Source organism: Pleurodeles waltl, chromosome 1_1 (genome assembly GCF_031143425.1).
Source record: "Pleurodeles waltl isolate 20211129_DDA chromosome 1_1, aPleWal1.hap1.20221129, whole genome shotgun sequence".
Lineage (NCBI taxonomy): Eukaryota > Metazoa > Chordata > Amphibia > Caudata > Salamandridae > Pleurodeles > Pleurodeles waltl.
This window is the reverse complement of record NC_090436.1, coordinates 897713901-897736286: the sequence shown is the minus strand read 5'-3', so window position 1 is coordinate 897736286 and position 22386 is coordinate 897713901. Positions and strand designations below refer to the sequence as shown.

The window sequence follows — 22386 nt, the reverse complement described above, 5'->3', positions numbered from 1 at the left end:
TCGTTTGTAACATGCACACGGCACCTTTCCTTTTCAACGTATCATTTGCTACCTCTTATATCTTGTTTGCTTTTGATACATGCACAACGGCCACCACTGCCTCATGTAACGTAACTATTGTTTTAGTGTTTTGAGTGTCTACCATTGATTGCAACTTTTTTTACCTCTATTCGTACTTTATTTGCTCTTGTAACCTGCACACGTCACTTTTTCCTCTCATAACGTATCGTTTGCTACCTCGTTTATTTTTTGCTCTTGATACGTGCACAATTATTACGATTGCCTCTTGTTATGTAACGCTTGTTTTTGTAACAGGCTCACTTGTAATTCTTCTCCTCTTGTATCTTTACTTTGCCTATTGTGAAGCGCTCTGACACCTTCGGGTAAAGTCAGCGCTATATAAAAACGCATTAAATAAAATAAAAATAAAATAAAATGAGCAAGGGGTCAACCCAACCTCTTATGTATCGGAAACAACAGGCACGAAATAAACAACTAAAGGAGTCCATATCAAATACTTAAAAACGGCATTTAAATAAAGGGAACACGATGAACAGTGTTTTCAGCGAATACTTCGTGGCATCCAACCATACGTTCTTTGTCCGTTTGATTTCTGTACACTCAGTGATGCCGGATTCCGGTTCTTTGGTTTTTGCAGAGCATTATTGCCAGTGTTATTCTCCTGCAGACTGAAATCTTGTTTGCCACCGGTATCTTTATAGTCAGCACGGTGATCATGTTTTACTACTGCTGGTTGTGCTTTTTATGTCCCTACGTTGTTACGTGAACCATAACATATTAAGAAACTCTGCCTAGCTGTGATGGCTTTGAGTCAACACATACATGTTTGCTTAAAGATAACGGTTGCGTCCAAAACACATCCTTGCATTATAACAACAAAAAATAGCAAATGGCGTGTTGTCAAAACATTACTGGCACTGCTACCCAAAAACATACCAGTTATATTTCAGCACAAAATCACATTGGAAAACTTGCAATTGAAACACGTTTTTTGTTCCTTGTTAGAAAGAATATCAAACAGGAATAACATTTACCATTACAGTACACGTGGCCTAAAGTAAACAGTTTCACAATCCGCTGGCAGGGAGAAATACAGCAGCAGCAGATCAGACCTGGCCAGGGGCAGTGTTTGCACATACTGTAGATTGTAAAAAAATATCCTGCTGGACACCTCCACTTTAAGTCACTAAGACACCAAGCAAAGTGACGCGCAAGAACCATACTACAGGACATCAGGAAGAGGGATACACTATATTGTATTGCAGCATTTCTATATTGCTTGTTGTTCCTACGTGTGGCACTAAAGCAAGTTTATACGTGGGCTACAAGCTACGAGGTGTAAGGTGCAGTTGCATGGTTGTCTTGGTTTTTTTGATCCTGTGTGTGAAGTGTTTCCTTATGGTGCCTGATGACCACAGAGGTATGGTTATTGTATTATGGGACGTAGCACTCTCAGTGTGGTGACCATGAATGAAGGGGGGTGAGAGTGACACACCGTTTATGGTTTTCAGTAGGCTGGTAGCTTTGAGCAGCACCTCAGGTGTCTTTATGGTATATATTACGAGAAAAGTTCACACTGCTGGTTAGTGCACTGGGTTGCACAACCTGGTTTTTGTTTCAAGTTTTTTGGTCCTGAGCAGATCCGGTTGGACAAAGAACGCTGGAAGGGTTTTGTTACGATCAGTTCGGGTCTCAATGTCATTATGTTGTTGTTTCATATATGTGGGTTGTAAACTGTAGATTAAACTTGAAGGTGTGATTATCTTTCTGGGTTCAGTTCCAGGGTTGTGAGATGATATAGTTATACTGGAAACAGCCATGATTTCACCTGTCTTCTGAAGTGTATATGTTCCTGGGTGCTTCGAATCTTGGCTGGTAGCGAGTTCCAGAGATTGGTGGCTTGTATTGGAAAAGCAGTGCTTCCTATAGATTTCTTATGTAAAAGATGTATGGTGATTTGTGATGCAAGTCTGGAGGGTAGTGCCCTGTTTTATCTGTATTGCTTGAATTTAATTCTTAGGTGTAGTGGTACTTGAGAAGCTCTCTGGTCAATGCAGAGTGCCTTGACCACTGTCCTTTAAGCTATAGGCAGACAGTCGAGTGATTGCAGGACTGCAGCCACAAGTTCTCCTAGGTGAAGGCTGCAGAAGGGGTTTTGCAGCAGCATTTTGGATTAGTTGTATTTTATGTATGATAGACCTAGGTGCTCTGAGGTAGGCTGTTGGCAAAGTCAAGAATGGAGATTATGACAGTGAGATGGCTTATAGTGTTTGTTGGCATCCAAGGTATTCGAAGATGTGATGCAGTGCTTTCATTGTGTAGAAGGCGCTCATTGTGACAGAGTAGTCTGAATCCATTGTTACTCCAAGGTTTCCGATTATTTGACATTGTTAGAAGGGCTTGGAGATCCTTGAACCATATAGAGTTTTTTTTTTTTTGTTTTTTTTTAACATTGTCCACAGGTCATGATTTCGGTCATTGTGGTGTTGAGTTTTAGGTGCTTACTCATCATTCATGTGTTTATGGCACAAAGAGCATCATTGTCTTTTCAGGACCATTCATTTTTAGAATGATGTGTGTCATCGGCATAGTTGTAAAAGGTGAGGTTGAATGATTTAATCAGGTTTGGAAAGGGTGTTAAGTGGAAGTTGAATAATAAAGGGGATATTCTGGACCCCTGAGGGCCACCACAGTGTTATGTGTGAGGATCTGATATGGAACGTCGTAGCTAAATCACACTTTATTTCTGAGGCAAGAAGCAATCAATTTTAGTACATCTTCGAAGATCATGTCTTAATAGTAGAGTATGGTGGACAGTATCAAATGCGGCTGATAAATCTAGAAGCAATAGGGTGGCCACTCCATTCTTGTCCACTGAGAGTCTGAGGTCATCCCAAACGGATATGACTGACAAGGTATCACTATCTGGTCTGAAGATGGACTACTTGTCTAATATGAAGTCACTGTCTTCTATAGATTTTAGAAGTTGAGTAAACACCTAAGAATGGACCATTTGAACTAGGCCAGTAGTTTGCTGGGTTGGATGGGTTACAATTTTACTTCATGAGAAGTGGTCTAAAGTGGAGGCTTTCAGCTCAGGTAAGAATGAACCTAGTTCAGGGGACTTGCAGAGTAAGCATACAGCTCCCTCCCCTGCAGAGGCTCTGTGAAAGATAACTTTGAAGATGTTTCAAGGTGCGGAGTCTAAATGTAATCCTGATGGTCCCCCTGAGATGATAATATAGAGGAAATCTTTTTCTGAGAGTACTGAAAGTATGTAGTGGTGAAAATTATTTTATTCTCTTTCTATGTTTGTTCGGGTTATGTGTTGGTGTGGTGTTGTGTGTCTTTTCCTCAAGGTAACATTCTAGTTTTCTAATTTGGAAATAGAGCAGTTTTTTTCCCAAAAGGACTATGGTAAACCTGAAATGACTACAAGTGTTGCAGGACCACCACATCACTAGGCACACAATGCATGCATAGATATGCATGCTTCCTACTGTGTGACTGTGGCATTGCATGTGATATTAACATAAAAGACAAAGGGACTGCATAGTGTCCAATTGTGGTGCACAAATACAGTTAACTATATTTAAGGATTTTGCATACATGTCTCCAGCTTGTGGTTCAACGGCCTCTTCAGGGTGCTGAAACCAAATAAATGGCTGGGTATCTTTCAGGTCTAGCCTGTGTTGCCAATGGAGCTGGGTCACTACTAGTCCACCAGGCATGAACATATCTTAGAAGGTATTAACTCCATCTTGTTCCTCTAGTGTTCTCTCTTCTGCCCCTCTTTCTATCTCTCCTATCATTTCTGTGATTTGTGGAAACTTTACAGTGGCATACTCAAAGGTGACTCCAGCTATTAAGGAGAAGCCGAATATGACAGATCTGACAAACAATTTGGAGAGTGGTAGGTGGCAGTCTGACTCCCATGGGATTTTGTTGTGTGGCCTTGTACCTCTTGAACGCTGGATTGCAATTCCCAACCCTTTCACATCTGAACCCTCTCACTGTCACTCACTGCTTTCTCTTCCTCTCATCTGCTCTCTCCTCCTCCTTATATGCCCCACTGCCCATCAGATGTTCAAGACCGGCTACTCACAACGCAGTGCCACTTTTTCGCAAAGTACGCTCCACCAAGGCAAACTGAGCTTTCGCTCCATTTTAATCCCTTGTTTTCTTTCTCTCTGTCCCCTTTTTCATGTCGCTAGTGGTTACCACTAAGCACTGTGCGGTGGCCCGAAGGCGATACAAAGCAAAACACAAAAACTTGAAACACAGCATAGCGAGGCCAGGAGCCACACTCTTTGTTTGGGTCGGCACTTGAAATCAGATGTGAGAGAGAGACCCTTGCATTAGCAGTGTTTGTAAAACACATTATTCTTACTCAGCTCTGGCTTCGGCACGTGGCAGTGCCAGTTGTTCTTTTTCTGCAATAACCCCAAACGAAAACACAATCACCTTACATCTGTATTAATACAAATGTTAATTGAACTTTGCCCCCTTAGTATAATCATCCATTTTAAAATACCTCTTTGCCTCTGGTACAAAATTAATATGGCTTTTCTTTTGGTTCGTCCAATGCCGGTTGCACCGGTAATTTCCTGCCAGAGGAGAGGGAGTAGAAATGACTCCATGGAACAGCCTCTGAATTATGGGTTTAATTCTTACCCGTGACAGAATTCCAGTTGATCACTTACAAATGACTTCCATTGGATCTAGTCGGCTGCATGTGGCTTTTTGGATTTCCTTTAGACTGCAATGGCGACAATTTAACTTAAAACCAGTAGCGCTGTCGTTGTTGTTACAGTGAGGTATATACGGAGCAATATCGAGAAAAAACACACCTGGATCCGGAACAGACCACTAGTGATTGGTCAACACTGGCAATGCACTTTGATCGCACTACAAGATGGCTTCTGACCCTAAATATTTGCAGTTAAAACACACAGGTCAGATAGTCCATGGGTGAATCTTGTTCTCACTGTAACGCATTTCGCAAGCAGTGCGCCTCTGCTAGATAAAAACACCAAGTGTACACGTGAAACATCCCACCTCTGCCCCCTGCCCAGATCCCCTTCCCGCAATGGCAGCACTCGCGCAGGAGGCGTGAGTATGACGCATTCGTGAAACCTATACATTGTTCTGGAAGAACTGAGGCGGTTGAAAAGAATGACATGTTGCGTCGTATCCCGCACACGCAGTGACGCCATCCGCCGGTGTAAAACACTGAGCGTGACCCAGGTGCCGTGCCCTGATCCTGCAGCGCTCGTCCGCTGGTGATCGGAGCCTGGGGAGGGCCCTGCCAGGGCTCTGTGTACATTCCGTGGGTGAGCGGGAATCCATGTGTTTGTGTTACAGTCCGGGCTGTTTATGTACAGAGCAGAAAGCTTTGGATTACTGGCTGCATGGTATAAGCAAGCACTAAAAATGAAGGACGTCCCGAAACGCAGAGTGCAGCTCCTGTATGCCAGGGCGGCCTTGAAGAGCTGGCTTTCACAGGACAACAGTTAACTGGAGAATGAAAATCAAAGACCTAGGATAACAAAACCTTAAAATGGCGATCTCTCCTACCTTGTGGTGCTGCACCACAAACCACTGGGGAGTAGTTTATCAGTCATCTTTAACTAGAAAACGCTACAACCACAATGAACCCATCAAAAGCACTTCTGAATAACGCGAAAGATAAGTTTTGCTTTATTCATCACCTGCACAGGAAGTTGGAGAATAGTTCTGTATAATTCACCAGTGTAGGTGACACAATGTGGGCAGGGGTCTAGGACTGAAAGACACAGTGTGCGGAAACAGCGGTGTGGAGGGCAAGGCCTCTCTTTCCTCGCTTTCACTTGCCACCTAAGGATTCTAAAATTGTATTATTTTTTTCCACCCACCTTTCCCAAAGATGTAGGCAATAGGTAGATAGCAGAGAGTTTTAGGAGGGTTTTGGACCAGTTTAGCCATCTGACTAGGGGTCTTGGCAGGTGGGTTTCAGCTGGTCAAGTCTCAGCAATGATTAAAAGTCTGTTTCTGGTAGAAGATATTTGCATAGTTTAGGAGGGTTGGTATAGCAGGTTTAGGACAGCTCGGAGGGGTCATGGGAGGATTGGCTTCACCACTAATACAAGGAGCCATGTCGAAAGTAGGCAGGGGTGTAGTTTAGCTGTGAAGTTTGGATAGGGACAGATGGGAACTGGAATAGAGTAGAGGACAAAAAAATGGCAGGTAAAGAATAATCAGAAAAGCTATTTTATGTGTGGTTACGAAGACAAATTGGCGAGTTTAAAGCCTGGTGAAAGAGGGGACTGGTTGGAGGTTTGGGGATAGGGACTGGTTGTTAGGTGTTTACAATTATTACTGAGGTGTTTGTTGTTAGGCTTGAAGGCGCCAATATGGATATTCATTATTAGGGCTGACCTGTCGCACTAAAGTATCTTCATCACGCTATAACAGGGACTGATGTATTTTCTGTAGTTACGCCTAAAGCCTGCTCCACACCACAAGAATAGTTTACATTTGTGTCAGCTTACGTCACATCATTGACCCATCTGTCTTACGTAAAAAAAAAGACTGACATCGATCCATAAGATTGAACTAACTAATGACTGAACCTTATGATAAGTATCAGTGCTTGGATATCCCTGGACTTGAGCGAGATAAAGACTTCTAATATAAAAGACATGACAAGCATTAGATACTGACAAACTTCATCGCATGAACCTTTTTATGGTCCCAACAACTGTGTGTTCACAGAAGACTGGAAGAGAGAGGCTGTGGTTGGCAATGAAGTCAAACTCCATATTTGATTACTGTATCATTTATTTACAATATGCAATGCACGTATCCTTTTTCAAGAAAATCACTTGCACTCTCAGCTATCTAGTTCGTCTGTGCGACAACGTTGTTTGTAGAAGAGGGCAGAGGGCCTTGGCGTTTTCTTATCCACCGCGGAGATCCGAGGGACAGCAGAAACAACCTTGCACGTTCAGCGTTTCAGACCGCAAGTTGACCGGGAATGAAAGAAACAGAGGGGCCTTCAAGAGTATCCTAACACCTTAAAAGTACAGATATGAGGCAACAGCAGACACATGAACCTAACTGCAGATACACTTTACCTACCCTTGAGATGTTCAGGAAGAAACCCTCAGATAAACCCTTAAAGGTTAAATATTCTTACACTGCAGCGATTATATGTGCAAGGCTGCTATATTCCAGAACTACAACCTACAGTACTGGGTTGCAGGACAAAGCAAGGCACGTTATTTATTTGGGAATGTTAGGGTGCACTTCGTGTTAAATTAGTTAATTCAGAGCGCAAAGGGGAGGAAAAACCTGGACCCAACTGAGGGGAAAAAAACACGCACTGGCAAAGCTAATAGGTCTTGGCAATCCCAAAAGCTATTGGCATTGAGAATGTCAATGTCTTTTAGCCACGTTGTATAGCATTAGTGCTGCTGTTCAGCATGGCTGAAAGGCATGACCAAAAAGAGCAATGATGCGGCTAGCGCTGGGCGTGTTATCGCACTTTTTTTTATTAGCAAACCCAACAGGTCTTGCAAGGCATAGCATGTGGGGTATAGTATGTTCGGAGTATAAAAACTTGGTTAAATGATCAGAGACACCGTTAACTTGGGCAACTCCCCCTACAACTAGTGCAAAGAACACACATGCTGTGACAGACATTTCGATAGATAAACAACAGTGAACATTATACTAATACCATCTCAACTAGTACCAAATATAACCTCTCTAAGTAACAGTAACGGTACCTCGAGGAGCCTATTGAATGAAGATGCCGATTTAAAATATATAAACAATAATAAAGGGTATAACGTTTTAAGATTCTACAAAGACTAGTGTGAAAAATATTTTTCTTTTCCTGCAAAACATGTTCTGAAACAATACAATTTCTCATATGAAGTCCTCCACGAAGACACAGGATAGAAACTTTTTAAAAAGCAATTTTGTTTATTAGATTTGTTGTTTCTGGGATACGTTTAGGGTTGCATGAAGGAACTGAAACAACCCTCTTAACCGCACTCTAGGTTGAACCAAGTTAATAGCACAGCCATAAAATCGCCATACAAGCAGATGTAGCATAACTTATCTAATGTTTTCATTTTCGAGGAACATATGCGTCAGCCGTTTTTGAGAAACATTCATTTTTATGAAGCCTTGTATAAATATGTAAATAAGGTTCGGAATGTTCCTGGAGCTAATCTATAATGCTGTTCTTCAGTTATTTGGTGACAGCAGAGGTCCCGCTGCCAAGATATTTAAACGTACTGTAAAAATCCCCAAAACTGCAATAAAATATTTAAAATCAAGGGTTGGCCTGTAGATGGTATTATGTCTACTAAAACAAAGCCTTCACCCTGCCAGTGCCTTCTTAAAACAACAAGGAAATACTGGAATATGCGCCCATGACCACACAGGGTGTCTGCAACGATTTCACGTAATGCAACATGGGAGTCAGAGGGGCGGCAAGAAACAACATGCACTCTCACGGACTGCTTTAAATTGCAAATATTAGGACAATAACTACCTCCAAAAGCTTTTAGCTAGTTACAGTATCTGGGGAGCACTTGGAGACATGGGTGTCCGCTGACACCGGGATCCGAGCCTCAAACTGCAGCTTTTCTAAACATTCACAACTGCTTTTATGGAACTTCAGGGAGCACGCAATTACACTTGGCGCCCAGAGCACAAGAATGAAGGGGGCCAGAAGAATTGCTTCAATGTATTTACTGCCTTTACAGAAGCTCAAGAAAACAGTGGAATGTTCATGTGACAGGTGGCGAGCATAGATGACTAAAGTACCGTGAAGTGGAAGTAAATCTTTTCAGGCTACTCACATTTACATTTAAAGGAGTATGCGCCCATGATCACAGACTGTCTGCAGCGCTTTCAAGCAACTCATTGCGGGAGGGGGTGGGGCTGCAGGCAATCACAGGCACTCCTATGAAGTGCTGTAAAATGCAAATAATAGGAAAATAATGTGCAGAGAAGCCCCTGGTGCCGGGTTCTGCCTCTTGACATGGTATGGGCCTTGGTGACTGGCTCTTTTACAGCTAATGCATCCCAGCTGCCCTTCTCCCCAAGCTTGTCCATTTTGTAAAAACATTACATCAGTTACCTGTGAGGTGAAGTCACTGCACTGGCACTACTGCACTCTTCAGGCCAGCCTTGCACAATGAGAAAAGTCTGGGTTTCTGAGCCCTAAAGCTGAAGGCAACTCCCTAATGGGCTCTCCTCAAAATGTAGCATCTCTCTGAGATGAAAATCAAAGTAGAAACTAGCAGTTATGGTCGAAACAACTGTGAAAGCTGTGTTGTGTTTCTTAGGAATGAGGCAAGCAAAAACAATGGGCAAGCAAGAACAGGCAGGGAAGTAAGCATTGACGTGGGAGGGTAAATCGGGGAACAAGCAAAAACAAGGAAGAAGGGGGCGAGCAGAGATGAGGGAAGGGGTGGGAGGGATGAGTCAAGCAGCAAAGCGTCATAAGGTTGGGGAACAGGCAAGCAACACTAGGACATTAACAGCAACAAAAAAAAACCTACTCACTTTCAAGTAAGAGAAAGAAAAGTAAACAGGTGCCCTTAGGAAAACAGCATCTGACATTTGATCTCGGTCTTTGAATACACAGCAAATATGACAAGATAATATTTACAGGCCTGTTTACAGAAACAGAGTTCGGAGCGAGTGAAAACACAAGTGCTTCTGTGAAGTGCTCAAAAACAATGAAAAAAGTAGTTCCTAAAACTAAAAGTGCAATGGGAGCAATGCATGGACACTAGTAATTGGTCCATGCTGTAGAGGAGGGCTCAACACAGGAAGAGGCATGATGCATGCCACAGACAAACGGGGAGAAATGATATGAGAGCGACAATGGAGCCAGCAGATGGGAAGGCTATTGGCAGGCTGAAGCCCACATATTGAATACAACATGTCTCTTATAGACAGGCATGTGCTGTCTAGCTGAGACCTAAAAACAATGGCAGTGGTGAGCACGTACAATCAGGTAGGGTGGGTGCCCGTAAACTGATGCTCTGTTTTGATGAAAGACCTCTAGAGTGGCAAAAAAAGGCCTAATAGGCAGAACATTAACAAAATGTTTAAAAAAGATTAAAATTATTAAGGCAGAATTATCAATTGTAATTTATTTTATACTTCACAAAGGACAACAGTTTCACTCTAGTACTTGAATAAACCTTTTCTTAAGCATGCAGGCAGCCCTGGATCAATCCTTTTTTATCTACTTGATTCTCATTTGTGCTGCAACAAGGATTTGGAGGCTACCATAACGGTTTCTCTCATTATGAAAAGAATTTTTTTTTAAAATATTTAAAATGGTGTACTACCATGGTTCTTAACATTTTGACTTCTGTAATACCCTCTCCCCCAATGAATCATTACTGGAAACCAGGGACCCTCCCCTAAGCAATTTCTAGGATTTAAACCAATTGTATTTAATTCACAAAGAAAAATATAGGGAATTTTTAATAGGAAGAATGCAATATGCTAGATTCTACTATACTACTTTGTCTTTTGCTCTAAATGAATGTTTCCTTTGTTGGTGTAAACCAGGGCTTCTTTAATTGAGGCCACCAATCATCCATAGTAGAACCCCTTGTGCTGTACTTGCGTTTCTCCCAGGAATCAAGATCAGGATCCCAACTTAGATTCCAATTTCAAATTCCTTACATTGCAAAGCATTTTAAAACATTAACCTTTTATTCATTTTTTATTTCTGTATGTATATGTACTTAGGAGCATGGCATTGCAAGGGAGAGGGCAAGGTGTGATAGGATGACTTGGGCAACAAGTAAGGGTGGGTAAATTGGAGTGAGTTTTTCTGTCAGGCAGTTTACAGGTACACACAATATCCATGTACTAAAAAGTCCCTTGCGTTCAGTCACTTCAGAAAATGCAAGACAGTTTTACATCTGGGTATTATGTTCTTAGATATAACAATATGCAATTTTGCAAGTTTTTTCTGGTTAGAATACACAAGGGCTTTGAAAATAATCACTTCAATAATAATCTATATTGAAATTACAGGTGAACAGATAAAACTAAGTAGCGTTTTCTACCAAGTGGCTGTAAGTAACCACACAGCTCTCCCCCACCATCCTCCCATGAGCCCTTCATCTGTAAATTGATCCCACGGACCAGATATGCAGGGTGGAATGGAGACGTGAGGGAGCCATAGACATCTTGGTCTTCCTCATCAACAGACACTTCTTAGTATACGAAAAACACTCCTTTTCGCAGGTCTGTTCAGACCTATGAGAAGTAGGGGAGAGGAAGTGGGTGGCAAAAGCCCAGCATCACATCCCCTTTCTCAGTTTTGTGTTGGATCTCTGGACATCCAGCAAGGTGGTTGATCTCCACTTCCTCTACTCCTCTCGGGTCGTAAGCGGTCCGTACAACGTACAGTAAGACCAAATAAGAAGTTACATCACAGCAATGAATAACAGGTTTTGCTTTTCTATTACGTCAACAGAACAATACCCAGATTTGAATTTCTCATTCCGGATATTGGCCTCTCATTCAAATTTAACACAGTATTAGTATAAGACTAGCGAACATCTATGACCTGTTAAAGTCTTAGGAATAGTGAAATGAACTAAAGTACATGGGTATAACATACAATTTCAATGTCTCAGAATCAATCTTCCGTTTTTTTTTTATTTCCAGAAAACGAAGTGGGGTTTAAAATCTTGTTTATATGAACGAGAGGAAGATCTCACACCTAAAGAAATTACGCCAAAGACAGGTACGGCAATCCTTACTATATGGCACCTTGTATATCAACTAACTCGCCATATGGAAGATGCACTCACAAAAGTACAAACAAACAAAGCATTTTAAAGCAAAGAAAACTCTTAGAAAGGCAATGTTATCCGACAAACTGGATAACTGCATTAAATGTCAACACTCATGTTATAAAATAAAGAACTGTAGCCCAAAAGGCACCCACATACAGAACAGAATTAACAGAGCTCAACCAGATGCCAGGCCACCGCTAAAATTAATAATTTGTCAAAAGGAATTTTGCTTTAAAGTCATCTCAAACCAACCAATATAACTATGTTGAATAAGCACTCCGTGTGCAAACCAGTTACACCATTCGTTTGTTTAATGACTTTCAACCCATAACTAGAGTCAATTCACTAGGTGCTATCTGGGATGGCAAAGACACAAAGGGCATGATCAGCATTTCCTTTAACAACATGTTTACTTTTTACTATCCACCTGGACATAGATCAAGTAAAATAAAGGTCCGAGAAAACAACAAATGACTTCTGGAAATAACAATTGAGAATCTTACCATGTTCTGCTCAGAGGTGTACTGTATTCTTAAGGTGTCCATTGCTCGGATCATCGACTGCATGGAGGTAAATATGTTCTGGTAAACCAGCTTTGTGAAGCCTCTTCTGTCTTCGTCTGTGTACCCTGATCCATGAATGATCCTCATCTGCTTAATGAAGGTGCTCTTTCCGCTCTCTCCTGTACCTGCAAAAATACAGCACAAACACAGGTTATCAGAAAAACCAGTGGGCAATAGGTCCAACATTGTTGCAGTGGCAAAAACACATTCAACAATATGGGTGAAGCTACAGAGCTCTTCTTACTGGCCTGGTAATCACGGCATGGCTGTCAGGAACGGCGCACAAAACAAAATACTGATGTGGATTCTGACCTTTTCAGTAACCCTTGCAGCCAAAAAGTGGGTGAACATACTTAAAACAAGCACGAAAATTTGTAAGACTACCGAACTCTACATAAAAACAAAACTGAATTAAGGAAAGATGATGAGGGTGAGACTTAAGGGTTAAAATCAATGGACAGAAGGCAGTAAAGTAGACTGGTTGAAGAAATATTATATTCTATACACTCAGGAGGGCTACAATAGGACTGGCAGAGAAACGAACGGGTATGGTTGGCTCAGATTAAAAGTAGACAGAGCAATTAAAATATATCCGATTCGTATAAAAGTTTTTTATCAGATTTTTAAGTAGCCAGTCTCCATTCACATACACAGCTTTACGTCCACCTTTGATCACACCAACTTTATGTTCCCTGACCTGTTCTCACCACTGCTACTTAATTAATTTTCCTGATCCGAGTCATTAATATACAACTTGAGTGCCTATGTCTGAGAGAAGTCTAAAAGCCCATCCTCCTATAATTGTTTATTTCCTGGATTTTGCAATTCTTTAGGATTTTGGCAATTTGGAGAGTTCATGAGAGGTCTGGTGGTCTCCTCCATGTGTGGTCAATCAGTTTAAGGGCAAGTGTTTTAGAAGGTATGTATAAACACCATGGCTCCCTTGCTACTTCACAACATTGAGAATAAGTGATAAGTCGTTCATGGCTCTCTCCAACAAATTATCTCTGTGGGCATCGAAGTCTGTCTCTTCTGATCTACCAAATACTGCTAGCCCCACATTTCTGAGCCATTTCTAATAGCTATAACTTCAGGAGGTAGAATGGTGAGTCATTGATCGGGCTATGTCAGGAGACTTTTTAGAGGTTTCTCCAGGACACCAAGGTTGTTCTCCTTGATCAACGATGTCTCTCTAAAGTTAGCCCTTGCTTCCACCACACCAGGAACAGGCCATTACACGGTCTGTGTTTTCCCTTTTCCCACTTATACCTTCTTTTACATATTCTGTATATGCACTGAGCTTTGTTCATCTATCTTGAACCTACTTCACCCTTCGTCAGGGCACCTTGTTTTCATCAACTTTAGGGACCGTCAGGTTAAAAAAAAAAAAAAAAAAAAAAAAAAATTCCCATGCTATCCTGAGCAGTTAAATCTGTACATATGAAGGCAGGAATTATTTTCCTAACACTTTGTCATGACTGATCAAAGGTCACTCCACTCAGGGTAAGGCAGCTTCCTGGACAGAGATGGTTTGGAATACATGTAAGGCAGCCACCTGGGGAAACTCTTCCTTGGGCTTGCCCTGCCTCAGCTTTTAAAAAGTGAGGCATTCAATTTGAAGTAAAGTATATCTCAGCTGAATCAATATCAAAACGAGTTGCCATAAAGGACGAGTATCATTTGCTGTTAAAACAGAAATAGGATCTTGAGAGTATGGTGTTCAACACATGGTCAACACCTGAAACAGGGCATCAGAACATGTACCAAGTGGATGCCTACAAACAAATAATAGTGAACCACCTCAACAAATACAGGGACAACTGGAGGGATACTAAGGACCCATGAATCTCCGACCCAAACATTGCCCTGACCTTGTGTCCCCCAACCTAAACTTCACATCCTGGCTGGTAGGTCCACAGGCCACATCATGTCCACAGCACTGTACCTCCCCTCACCTCTGCCAAAAATTATTACTTTCACATGAGCAACAAGCCATGCTGTCCTAAATGAGGATGATGAAGAAATATCAACACAAGAAGCAGGAAATATTACACATAACGTCTGCTAGAAGCCATAGAAAATCCCTACATTCAGAAGGAGTTCATGGTGACCATGACAACAACAAAACAACCTATTCTTCATCATGCACTAAAAGTAGGAGAATCCTCCTCCTGCATGTAAAGAGTAAGAAAAGCTTCTTGCCATTGAACAAATACTTCAGGTCTCAAAAACCTTTAGAGGGCCAAAGGAATAAAATACACTAAGGTGGGAAAATTAAGCAGAAGATCCTTTGAAGGGCAGTTGCATACCAAGATGGTTTAATAGCACAGAGATTTTTAGTGTCTGTGGGTCTGGAGTATTACTCCAGACACCAGGAAATTATCTTTTATCTTTGTCACTGTGAGGCACCACAAATACTGCTGATGCCGAGCCTCAAATTCAATAAACACAAAACATTTCAGGTTGGGAGTCATGATTCACTGAATGCAAGAATCGTTTGTCCAGAAAAAAACAGCAGTAAGAAAGTGGGTCCTGCCTACTCATAATTATTGAATGTATCTCACTAAAAGTGAAGTCAAGTGAACAATAATAGGAATCTGTGGAGTCTGGTAAGAATAGGGCCTGGTGTGAGTGTTTCACACCTACTACATTCCTTAACAGTACACCATCACAGTAAAGTTATGTAAAATATGTTAAAGGGTACTTAAATAAAAATAGTGTAAGATTACAGTTAGTAATGGGGTGTCTAGTTGGCAGTCAGTTTTCACCCTGTCCAAGTAGGGACCCTCACTCTAGTCAGCATAAAGGAGATACCCACTCAGATAACCCCTGCTCACCCCCTTGGTAGCTTGGCATGAGCAGTCAGGCTTATCTCAGAAGCAATGTGTAGAGCATTTGCATGTAACACACAGTAATGAAGTGAAAACACTACACCAGGACACCACACCAGTTTTAGAAAAATAGCCCATATTTATCTGTGTAAAACAAGACCAAAATGAGAAAAATCCAACACACAGCAATAAAGATATGAATTTAGCAAGAATTAACTTCAAATACAGTTCTTAAGGTCGATAGCTCCGCCTGGGGCTATTACGGCATTGAGAGCAACAAGTACAACAGTTGCATCGCGGGCCAGCTACGGTGTCGGGAAGACCCGCAAACTGTATCTTGGAATTGTAGGGCATCGTAATCCTCACGATGAGATCCAGAGAGTGTCATCGCTGGCGTCGGTTCCAGAGGTTGGTGCGGAGGTCGTCTGCCTTTGAAGTTGCACGCATTACAGATCGAACTCTGGGCTAATGAAGTCAGGAGTGCTGGCGTGGATGGCTTTGAGGCTGCGGTGCGAAGCGGGATGATGCAATGTGCAGTGCCCATGGGTCACGGTGCAACGGTGCAGGCAGTGGCTCGGTGACGGCATCTAGCGGTGTCAGTGAGACCAGGGCTGCGGTGTAAAGCGGGGCGCTGCGATGTGTGGTGTCACCAAGTCATGGTGCAGGCAGCGGCGTCGTTGCTGAAGCGCTGTCGTCGGTAGCCCTAAGTCGGTGGTGCAGTGTGGGACAGGCTCTGTGCTGTGTCCACAGGTCGCGGTGCAGACAGGGATGCCTGGTGATGACAATGGAGTCGATGGTGCTTGCATCGGTCGACCGGGCCTGCGGTGCAGAACGGTGATCCGTGTACCTCACGAGCAGTGTCCACAGGCCACAGTGCAGGCAGTGGCGCCTATGTCAGCCAGAGCAGCGGCCTCGGGATGCTCAGGCAGTGCTGTGAGCAAGGTGATGCCAGAGTTCGGGGCCCACAGATCACGGTGCAAGCAGCGGCTTGGTGGTGGTGGCAGATGGCGGCAGCTGTGAGACCAGGGTTGCGGTGCGAAGCGAGGCGGGGCGGGGCGGGGCGGGTCGATGCGACTCCAAGCAGCATCGGCAGGTCACGGTGCAGACCAGCAGCGTCGTTGGTGCGTCACTGTGGTTTTTCTTCCTGAACAGCACAAAACACACCATTACCAGTGCTGTAGGCAGATGAAACTGAAGTCTTTGGTGTCCCTGAGACTTCCAACCGGAGGCAAGCTCTACTCCAAGCCCTTGGAGAACTATCTCAAGCAGGATACACAGCAACGTTTACCCTTCCATGGGCAGTAATCCTCTTCCAACTCTTCTCTTTGGCAGTGGTTCTTCTTGATCCAGAAAGATTCTAAAAGTCTGGGGTTTTGGGTCTTCTTCCTATACCCCGTTCTGCCTTTGAAGTTGGCAAACTTCAAAGAAAAGTCTCAAGTGTTTGCAAGATCCTTCCTTGTCCAGGCCAGGCCCCAGTCATACACCAGGGGTTTGGAGACTGCATTATGTGAGGACAGGCACAGTCCTTTCAGGTGCAAGCGTCCACTCCTCCCTCCACTGTAGCTCAGATGGCTCATCAAGGTATGCAGGCTACACCCCAGCTCCCTTTGTGTCACTGTCTAGAGGAGAGGTGTGAACAGCCCAACTGTCAAACTGACGCAGGCGGGGAATCCACAAGCAAGAAAATGCCTACTTTCTAAAAGTGGCATTTTCAAACTCACAAACTAAAAACTAACTTCACTCAAATATAGTGACTTCAGCCCAGAGTTCGATCTGCAACGTGTGTGACTTCAAGGGCCCGACAATCCTCGCACTGACTCTGGAACTAACAAGGGGACATCAGTGACACCGCTCTCTGGAGCTCACCGCGGGGATTACGACGCCCTGCAATTCCAAAGGTACTGTTTTGTAGGTCTTCGACACCATAGCTGTCCCGCAACGCTGCAGCTGATATGAATTGTTGGTTTTGTTGATCACGACGTCGTGATAGCCCCAGGTAGACCTAATGATTCAACATGATGGGGCCCATCTTTTAATATAGGGAGGGTTCCTGTGAGTAACCCAACTATAGGTTCAATGAAATATGAGGATTAGGTAGGTTTTGTCCTGATGAATCGCACCAATTTTTATTGACTTTAAATTTGAGAAACATGTTGATCTTTCTTTTGAGGCAGTATAGGGATCGCTGTACTTGCACTCCACACACTCTCTGACTATAGGGACTGTATTTTTCCAATATCTCTTTTATTAGGGTTGATTAGGCATTACAACTAATCTTTTTCCCCTTACATTACTATTTTTTAACCATGACAGAGGTTTAATCTCTATTAAAACACTGATTCTTTATACCTCTAGTCATTTTTAACATCACATATTTTTGTACCAATCCCACATTCTAGCATTCATCAACCGGCATTTCTACATCAAAAGATCTCTGGCAAAGAGCCCCCTTGAGGGGTCCGTCAGGCATTGCAGCACCGGCCTGACAAGGAGCAAAAGCCCAACGATGAAGCATGTCACCAACTGGTGAATCAGGGCTCTTGTTCCAACTAGATCAGATTCACAGGGACAGTCCTTTATGTGTTACGTTAGTATTTTTTTCTCTATTTCGTTTTGGAACTGTGTACTTCTTTTTTGTTGTAATCTTTATGGGAGTATCGTACACAGGACCAGCTTTTCTGTCTTAAATCTCCTGATACTCTAGCCCTCTTGCTCTGTTTTTTGACTACCTTAAACATACACTGCACCCTGCCCATGGGGCTACCTAGGGCGTCCCTTAGGGCTACCTTACATGTATACAAAGGGAAGGTTTGGGCCTGGTAAGTGGGTACACTTGCCAGGTTGAATTGGCAGTTTAAAACTGCACACACAGACACTGCAGTGGCAGGTCTGAGACATGTTCACAGGGCTACTCATGTGGGTGGCACAATCCGTGCTGCAGGCCCACTAGTAGCATGATGTACAGGCCCTGGGCACCCCTGGTGCACTTTAATAGGGCCTTACCAGTAAATCAACAATGTCAATCATGGATAAACCAATCACCAATACAATTTACATAGGGAGCACTTGCACTTTAGCAGTGATCAGCAGTGCTAAAGTGCGCAGAGGCAATAAACTTTCAAAAACGGATCTGAAAAAATAGGAGGAAGAAGGCAAAACGTTTGGGGATAACCCAGCAATAAGGGCGATTTCCAACAATTACCTTACCTTAAAAATGGGATTTTGGTCTCTCTTCAGAACGATGTAATGTCAGATGCTAAAGTACAAGCAATGTAGGGGCAGGCAAAGTAGGGGCAGAAGATGTAATAACGTACAGGCATGTGAGTAGCTAACAGGAATCTTTAAACAAGAGTCAGTAAGCAGGAGACAAATGCTTATCTTCTCCAGGAGCCATTGGAGACAGAAGCAAGTCACGCTAGCAGAGAAGGTACTCAGCCATCAGTTGGCCAAGAAGTCAGTGGGACCAGGCACCAGTAGCTACTGAGTTTAAAGCAAAAACAAATGCTTTCTCCCCTGGCATATTTCTGCAGGCTGACACTTCTACCACCCCCTTTCATGTTAGTAAAGGACAGATTTCTAGCAAAATAATTTTATACTTTGAAAATATTCATGGTAAAAGTAGTGACACAATGCCCCCTCAAAGGGCAGATTCAGGATTTCAGGACACTGCAAGCACAGTCAACCACAGACAATCTTTAGACATACAATATTTTAATACGTTTGCTAGGCCCTTCACTCAGGCCCACCACGATGAAAACTTGCCTCCAAACCAATACTCCCCACGCCTCCATCTTTGAGCATTTTTTAAAGTAACACAGCCAACGTTTTTATAGGATATTTTATAACCTTCTCTAACTTTTCAAACAACTTCATGTTTTAGTGTGCGCTTGTTATCCAAGGCTTTCCGTCCATTATGGTGTTGACAGCTTTGCAAAAATTTCTACAATTTCCAACAAATATATTGGGAGATGAATCTAGTGATTTCCCCTACCAGGCTGAATGTGAAGGATTGTAAGAACTAGTGAGAAGTTGTTTGGAAGCACAGTTAATTCTGTAATTTAAACCTCAAGATGAGATATTTTATGCTGCTTTTTAGACTGTTTAAAAAGACAAATCGTGAAAAACAATGCATATGAAGGCAACAACATTTATTCGATTCCCTTTTGAGCTTCTTGTTAAACCATCAAAGAAGTCTGGGACCAGAGAAAAAAAACATAAAAGCACACATGCACCACATGTCACAAAATGTTTCTGCAACATTACGTCCTTCAGCAATGTTTCTACCATTGGATATACATGAAAACAAATAGCTAATATCACAATATCTGCTTCTGAAAGTTAGTTAATGGCACGAAAGTAAAATAACTAAATATGGCCGAATTGGGGAAGTGGGTCCAGTGTGTTTCCCGAGTCTCAAGTCTGGCAAGGATTATTTTGCTGTCCTCACGTTACACCTGATTTTTTTTTTACGAAACTAAGAAATTAAACTGCTTGCAGTCTCAAGGCCCCAGGCCTCATGAATTGTTCCTGCAAAGCTGAACCACTATCTTAGCTGAAGTCAAAGGACATTATTATTGTACATGAGAACAATGCCAGCGAGTGAAGCCCGTGTGCAAGATTACCTTTCTTAGCCCCGGGTGCACATAAGAGCTAAAAGAAATAAGAAATATGTGCTGGCACCACATTAAAAATCCAGTGTAAGAATGCCCTTATACAGGCACAAAGACATGCAAGTGAGCTCACAATTACACCAAGGCGTAAAAAACGCACCATTTAGGCTTAAGTATTTGCTGTTTCTCACAGAGTGAACAGGGATGGACTGAAAGAAAAAATCAGCCCCACAACATGATGCAATACCAGCCCCATATTATACGCAACAACCAGTGTGCGAGTAAGACCCACAGCAGGGTCTTCGGCATTTGGGGTTCCAAAATCGCACTTAAACTTATAGGTCTCTTCAGCACCAAGAAATGTCGTCCCCTTAATCGCTGCAAGCCTGGACCACAATGCAGCGACCAAGGAAGTGCCTATTGCTTTGCCCTGTGGTCCATGCAACCCCCTCATGGGAGACACATTGGGTCCATCCAATAAAAAAAAAAAAAAAAAAGCGATGATATAGTATTACTTGTCGAGGCACTGCTTGTCACCCTAAATGCAAAAAAAGCATACCACATGCTATATACATGTCAATTAATCAACTGATTTCTCAGCTCTGGCAGAACTAGTCTAAAGCCCCTCATGCTAACACAATATGGACTGTGTTACGAATACTGTGTCATGCCGTGAAATTAAATGGAGATCGACTTCCCAGCAGTACATCATACTTCCACAACTGAAGAGCACGTGTAACAGGCCCAATAGTTTATAATTCAAGTAACCCAAACTCAAACAACAAATTCTGATCTCAGCAAGATTAGGCAATGGAAACGCTGTCCTCTCTGGCAACCATAAAATTCTTTATGCACCACATAAAGTCTTTCAGTACACATTAGCAGACTAGTCTAGAGGGTTAGGCATTCTGACTGCATGCCTCCAGTTCTGCACCCATTAGGTTAACTGTCCACTGGAAGCAGATCACCAATATAATTGCATGTATAGTTCACAAACGCTGTCTCACTAGAAAAATGAAAACCTCTGGAGGCACTTGACATCTCCACACTTCCAACTCGCTATTATTGGAAATACTGGCCTTCACCCACAAATGCACCTCTTTCTAATTCTTCCCTGGGTGCGTCCCGTTTGTACCACTTTGTCCCTGCCTGCTTAAAAATGGATCTAAGCTCTTTGTTCTCACCCCACCATTTCCCACCTCCTGGACCTAGTCAAATTCTGATCTCGAACGTTGATGGCTGTTACCTATATCATATAGCTGCTCATCACATGACCCAGGTTGTTGGCAACATTCTACTTGTATCCATCTCCTTTATAGAATATGACTCTATTTTTAATATATGTAATCTGCCAATGGGATGTCTGCTGCCCTAAAAATCTTTTTTTCCAGGAAACGCAAATCTTAGCCTACTTGTAACTCAAGAGATGCTTATGCACTTGCCGATCCTACAGGACTTAGACAGTAACTACATACTTGCTTGTGTTGAAGTTACGCCAAGTCACTGCCTGCCTCTGCGCATCAAAATCTCTGAATACCACTGTTAACTTGCTTATTTGCGACTCTGAAGTTTTTGCTCTGTTTGCTTATTATTGTTCTGAGCTATCTATCGCCGTCTGTCCAAGCTTTGTTCTAGGTCAGCGTTTCTCAAACTGTGGATTGCAACCCACTGGTGGGTTAGGAGCTGATTTCTGGTGGGGCCTGAAAGCCCAAGCAATAAATAAAGATGCTTTAAGTTCTGTACTCATCTTGCCCAATTTGCTGGATTTCACATTTCAGGCTACATCTTCACACAAATTGACACTTATAGTTTTAACATAAGATTAGTGTTTACAAACCCTTCTCTCTTTGCAGTCAAAGAAAGAAAAAGTAAAGTGTCTTATGTGACAATCTTGCTGGAGTACAGAGAGTGTGCAAGGCAATGCTGTAATATGTCATTATTTGTGACACACAACAAAATGTAAATACTTTTAAATTAACCATACACATTCGGTAGTTAGAAAAGTAAAAATGAAGCATTTTTTGTAATTCTGAATTGTGATGGAAACAAAGATTTTAACAAGATAAAAAAACTAAATACAATTTGCTTTGTGATACACAAATGATAAATATTCGCTAAAACCTGATTTCCACATAGGTTGCTGCATGGATTTAGCACAGTAAAACTGTATGTCTGTGCAAATTTAATAGCCATTTAAATGGAAAATCTGATGTCTGTAAAGTGCACTGCGCTACCGCACAATGCTTTAGTTACATTAAAAAAAAAATCCGACTTTATGTCATTAAAGCTAGCTGATTTGCAATATATTGTCATTCTAAAAATTGGGCCGTGGTTCTAAAAAGTTTAGGAAGCACTGTTGTAGATAAAAATTCTGCCTTACTTAAATGAATTCAGTTCTAGGTAAACTGTTCTTCTGCATCTAGACATTGTATACGCTTTAAAAAAAACTTTAAATAAATGAATACATCTCTGAATTCCTGAGATGCTGAAACTAGTTTCACACCCGCAGGTGAAGTCACTCACCTCTTGG

The 22386-nt window shown here is 42.3% G+C and overlaps 1 protein-coding gene across 1 annotated transcript in view; it reads right to left on the bottom strand.

Annotated features, from left to right (window-relative positions):
* The window catches only part of LOC138288572 (guanine nucleotide-binding protein subunit alpha-14), a 502384-nt gene that overhangs the window by 220177 nt on the left and 259821 nt on the right, over positions 1-22386 (bottom strand). Inside the window, exon 2 of the mRNA XM_069230083.1 lies at positions 12356-12540. Coding sequence (XP_069086184.1) covers positions 12356-12540 — 185 coding nt within the window. The remainder of the gene's footprint in view (positions 1-12355; positions 12541-22386) is intronic.